The sequence below is a fragment of the Belonocnema kinseyi genome, chromosome 1 (assembly GCF_010883055.1).
Source record: "Belonocnema kinseyi isolate 2016_QV_RU_SX_M_011 chromosome 1, B_treatae_v1, whole genome shotgun sequence".
Lineage (NCBI taxonomy): Eukaryota > Metazoa > Arthropoda > Insecta > Hymenoptera > Cynipidae > Belonocnema > Belonocnema kinseyi.
Genome location: NC_046657.1, coordinates 170,913,599 through 170,919,647, shown reverse-complemented (window position 1 = coordinate 170,919,647; position 6,049 = coordinate 170,913,599). Strand labels below are relative to the sequence as shown.

At 34.6% G+C, this 6,049-nt stretch overlaps 1 protein-coding gene across 1 annotated transcript in view; it reads right to left on the bottom strand.

The window, feature by feature from the left end:
- Window positions 1-942: 942 nt before the first annotated feature.
- Window positions 943-6,049, bottom strand: part of LOC117181238 (ester hydrolase C11orf54 homolog) — a 33,620-nt gene continuing 28,513 nt past the window's right edge. Inside the window, exon 4 of the mRNA XM_033373803.1 lies at window positions 943-1,206. Coding sequence (XP_033229694.1) covers window positions 1,063-1,206 — 144 coding nt within the window. The 3' untranslated portion in view covers window positions 943-1,062. The remainder of the gene's footprint in view (window positions 1,207-6,049) is intronic.

The window sequence follows — 6,049 nt, the reverse complement described above, 5'->3', positions numbered from 1 at the left end:
ATCGGTATGTTCAAATGTAGCTAGAAAATGCATTACTTATAATACTGTTGGATTCCTAATAGTAAAAAGATTTTTCTTTAACAAACAAGGTAAACAATTTTTTCGACCAAAAAAACGACACTGGTAGAGCACAGAAAGTCATGAAAGGTACATTCATAGAACAATCGATGCATCTTGATTATCAGGTACGACGAATTCAAAAAATTACTTTTAAGAAGAAGTAGCAAATTAATAAGTGTAGGTTTTTGAATTACTGTTTTTCAGCATACAGTGCTAAATATTGCCGTCAATTTTTGTAGATAGGTTTAAATGAAATACAAAATATTTTTTGAAATATTTTACTCTTTAAACTATGTGACAAAATTAGGTAGATGGAAGGTAGAAATATTACCAAGTGTTACAGAATTCAAAATAATTACAATACGATGTATAAAATAGAACAGCACTAAACGTATTTAACTTTTCATTTACATTCACATTTTCCGCATCCCTAGTGCACCTTTTTGAAATTATGAGCAGTTTCTGTTAATTTTACATTATTTTTTAAATGAATTTCTACTGTTTTAGCCATAGTCTATTCTCAGTAAGGTAGACGTTATAAGACACGCCCCATATTGCCACCAAATCCGTGGTCAATCAGGGTCACCCCAGAAAAATGCTATGCCCATTATACACCCTAGCGGCTGCGCCCATCTTTCAAAATATCTGCACCAGTAATCACTTACATTATTTTGTAGTAAACAAGGAAAATCGCAGTAAAACCCGTTTATAGTGCAGCGGACTTGATTTCGACCTGGTGCCCGAGAGAATCATGAATGTCTGTGCAATTTTTAGATAGTCGCTATAAAATGACTCGAGCTTTCGCTAAAACCCTCCTTTTTGCAAAAACAGAATTCGGATCCACTAAGACCGGAACTCTCGTCCTCGCAGCGCTGAAGTTTAGGGGCAAGCGTTCCGACCACTAGGCCTCAGTGACAGTAATATTAATAGTATATTGTAGTCTGATTAATAATTAAAATCCGCGCCTTCTGCAGGGCTAGAAACTTATGAGGATACTGAATTTTAAGCCTTCACTCTCGATATCACTTTTGCTGGAGTAAAGTAGCCTAAATATTCGATTTCATCAGGAGTAACATCAAAATGATAATGCCCACAAGATTTAAGATGCGAAAAGCCGTGAAAGTGGTAAGGTGCAAACGCCAAGTCCTGAAAAAATTTGATTATATTTCTTTAATATTTTCAGCGCTCATGTAACATTAACCTGATTCTTAAACCATCTAAACTTCTTTTACACAAACTAATACTAAGACGAAATGAGACACTGAAATAAAACTGTGAGAAAACAAATAAAAATAAGAAACGTGCATGGTACCAAATATGAATAATCAAGGTATTGGGGAACCGAGAAACCGAGAAAACCCATGAGCTGACCGAAAGAAAACCGAGAATGCAATTTAAACATCGAGAATTTACTTCCAAGCAAAAAGTTCAAGTTTTCATTATTTTCATAATATTGTTCATTTTAAAAAGTGATTTTTACTTTGTTTACAGTCACAGGGCATACTTGGCATATTTGGAACAGGTAATTTTTGACGCTGAACGGGAATTTAAAAAAAAACTGTAATTCAAATTAGAAGAAAGGAAGTTAAGAGAATCCTTGTTCCAATTCAGAATTTGTCACAATTTAAAAGTTTTTCTCTTTCAAATTTTAGATAAAGAAAGTACTTTTAGCAGTGTTTGGAGCAGAAGTAGCATCTAAAAGAAGAAATATTGCTGAATTACACAAGAAAATTTTGTTACATTTTTCGATGCGGATTCATCTTTCATTACTTGAAAATTCAACTGATCGATTGAAAGTTAAACTCTTTTGTTAAGAAATATTATTTTTCTTGAAGATTCGTAATTTTAATTTAAAAAATTTCTCTATTGAATATTTAACTGCATTATTTATAATACATTTTCAACTCAAAATATAACTTATCAAGCAGGAAATTTAACTACTTTGCTCGAAATCGATTTTTTATTCCAGTATGGTTATTTATCATTCTCGTATAAAATTCAACTATTCTAGTTGAACATTCATCATTTTATTTAAAAATTCATCAATTTCATTGAAAATTAATTTCTGCAACTGAACATTTAAATGTCCATTTTTGGTTAGAAAAGATCCTTTCTTGTTAAAAAATCGACAATTCAGATGATTTTTTGTTTAAGTTTAGAATTAACCTATTTTATCAAACATCCGCATATTTTATTAAAAATATGTTCTTTGGTAGAAAGTCGTCTTTTCTTTTTTGCAATTTAACCTTCTTGTTGATAAATTCTTCGTTTCGGTTGAAATTTCAAGTATTTGAGTTAAATATTTGTCATATAAGCTCTTCTTCGTTATTCCAAATGTGTCCTATGAGGGTTTACATGACTTCCATTCCTTACCATCTTTCTGCCTGCATTAAAAAAATCCTTATCCTTACTATTCACAATTATTTACAACTATTTATATAAAGTCTTATATCTAGCTCCTTATCTTTATTTCATGTGATAGCGCAATTTAGGACTTGTTAGCAAAGGAGTACGATCGAAAGCGACAGTGCAAGCGAGAGAAAGAGAATGAGAACGCAAACGCAGATTCGTCTACTTATGCTATTACATAAACATGGCTTACAACCCTTACGCTTCTAATCTAAGCGACTTCTGCTTTCCCTCCCTTTCACTTTTTTTGTATCTTTAATTTGCCATTTTCCTTTTCACATGTATTGCTTCATTATTTCTTATTCGCTCCTCTAACTTCTCCAAATCCTTTTTTCACTTTTCTCCCAATCCATCCTCCTCTAGGAACTTCACCACATTCCTTTGCCAGCTTTCTTGATCTTCCATGCCTCTCCCACACCCTTCCCATACATGACCCCATGTTTCCTCATCCCATTCACATGTTCTGCTCTTTGCATTCTCTACCTTTTCCTAATGCATCATCTCCCTTACCTCGTTTCCCCATATCAATCTTGCTATTCTGGTCCATCTTTTCTCACTACAACCCTTCTTTAAATACTTTGGTATTACTTAACTTTTTATCATCTTATTACTATTTATTATATTCTGAATCCTTAGTCATTCGCCATCTTTCCATTAATTGTCCTTCCCTCTCCTTTTTTCCGATTCTTCATAGTTTACTCCAGTCCTGTCTTCTATGTCGCTAGCATTAAAGAACACCCTCCTTTGTTCTTTCCATCTTATTAATTCTGTCGCAGTTCCTCTCCTCTCTTCTACCTCCATCAAAAATGTTCCCGATTACTCCCCTCCCTTTCCCTCCCTCATCTTCGTCACAAATTTCCGTGCCCTCTTTCCTGCTCTCATACCTACTTAATTTATCCCTTTTCGCTTCTTTTCTCAACATACATTCTGGCGTCCTCTAATCTACCCCTAGTTTCCAGGTTAAATACCTTTCTTGTAAACTCTCAATATCTTTCCTCTCTTTTCATCGCCATATTCCTACTCTATAACTTAGTACCGGCCATAGCAGCGTACGAAATAACCATATTCTCCTTCTTTAATTTCTTTTAACCTTCTTTTTCATATACCCTATATCTGTTTTATTGCCCCTGATTCTTTTTCATCCTTTCCCTTATATAAGCTCTATGATCTCCATTCGTTTGCAAGATATATCCCAAATATTTGAACAATTGTACTTCTAAATTTATTCTCTCCCATCTCCACGTCCATTCTTTCTGTCTTTACCTTCCTTTTTTAAACCTCATTATCTTTGTGATTTCTGCATTTGAATTTAGCTTTCGCCCATCTAAGTATTTGTCTAAACTTGTAATTAAGTCCGCTATCCCTTCTTCATCCTCTGCAATCGACTCTATATCTTCTGCGTATGCCAGTGCTTCCTTTCCTTCCTTATCCTAACTACTCCCCAAATTTTTCCCCTCATTTCTTTTTGCAGGTCTAATAATATTATATTTAATGAAAGTGGACTCAGGAGACATCCTTGCCTCACTCCACTCACTAACCAGAAACTATCCCCAATTTGCTCTTCTACCTTTACATTGCTTTTTGTCTCTAAAAATTTCCAGTACTCTTTTTATTAATACCTCTCTTATCTCCTTTTTTACCATAACCTTTTCTATTTCGCCTTGGTCTAATGAGTCAAACTTCGCCTCTAAGTCCGCGATCATGACTGCCATTACCCCTTTTTCCCTTTCAATTATCGTATTTACTAGAAAGTTCAGAATACGTATGTTGTTCATCATCCCCATTCTTTTTCTAAACCCTGTCTGATTCGGTGGCTCTATATTTTTTTTCAACTTCTTTCTTCAATCTTTCCGACAAAATAGTTACATATACTTTGTACAGTGTAGGCATTATCGTAACACCTCTATAATCTTTAATCTCCTCTCCTTTGCTTTTCTTTACTATTGGTATCACGACTCCTTCTTTCCATAACTAAAGCTATTCCTCTTCTCTCCAACTCGAACACATTATAAATGCCCATTCTTCTAGTTCGGTTTCTCCACATTTCAATACTTAATCTTGATTCTCATCTATACCAGGTTCCTTTGCATCCTTCATTTTTCCTAACACTTTAACCATTTCTTCCCTTGTTATCTCCTCTTCGTAATCTCCTTCTCTACCATATTTTTCTCCCATCCTAACTTTTCTCTCTGCTCTTTCTAGGAAACTAAAAAACATTTTTTCTATTTTACCATTTGAATATCTTGGTTCACTCTCTTTCTTCTTTTTCTTTCTCTATTTACTAACTTTCATACCTTTTATTCACTTCCTCTTTGTTTTGATCATACAAATCAGTATTCTCTTTCTTTTTTCTTCTATATTTTTCCCCAACACTTTTTTCCTTTCTCCAATTTCTTAAATTCTTTCTGCTCTTGTTACTTTTCTCTTTTCGAACCCCATCCACTCTCTTATTTCGATATTTCTGACCTTTTCTCTAAACTGTTCTTCTCCTTGCCTTGACCAATCCCCTTTTCTACACTTTTCAACTTTGCTTCCTATTTCTAATATAACTTACCTCTAGTTTCTTTACCTTCTCATTTAACTTATCACCCACTATTTTATAATTAATTGCCGTTCCCCCTCTCTCCTCCTGAGCATGCATATTCTTCTGCCTCATCTCCCTCTATATTTCCGTTTAAGATCAACCATCCTAACTCCTCCAAGCTATTTAGAAACATCTTTTCCTCCCCATTTAGTACCTTATCGTTGGATTTTGTTCCTCTAGCTTCTCTTTATTCCCGTCCTCCTATATCTCTTGTTCTCATATCGAAATCACCACCAATTAAAACTCTAATATCTTCTTTATTTCCTTGAATCATTTCTGTCATCTTCTCTTCTTTCTCCTGCATGTCACCGTTCACATTAACCCCCACTATCTTTCACTTCTCTCATCCTATCTTTAACTGTTCTACTATTATTACTTCTTTTTTCCCTCTTTTGTATCATTCCCTGTTATACATTCGTTCCCTACTCCTATCACCATTCCTCTTGCTGCTCTGCCTTTTTTATACTTCCTTTTTGCATTTTGAACTTGCCATTTGAAACCTCTTGATTCTTTTCCCCTTACTCTTTCCCATCCCTTTTCATCTAGCCACGTCTCCATCATTATTAATACATAGGATTTTGTTCAATTTCTCATAAACTACCTATCCTTTCTCTCCAATCCTGCTATACTCCAGTAAAATATCCTCCACTCTTCCCTACATCCGTTTCCTGCCTCTTTTTGCTTCTTACTATTTCTTATTTTCCTATTTCCGGTTCTTTCCTCTCCTAGTTTTTCGCAACCTCGTTTCTTCCTATCTCTTGCCATTCTTTATTTCGATCCCACCGTAATCAGTCTATCTGTATTTTCCCATACTAACCCTATGTTCTTTTTTCCTTTTTTCTTTCCTCTTCTGCTGTTTTCCTTAACTTATACTGCATCTTCCTTTCTACCCACGTAAAATCATTCTCTATTTTCTCCGAGCTTCCATACGACATCATCTTTTTTGTCATCTCTTCCCTCTCATGGTCCCATTTCTTCAGTTTCATTTGTACCATT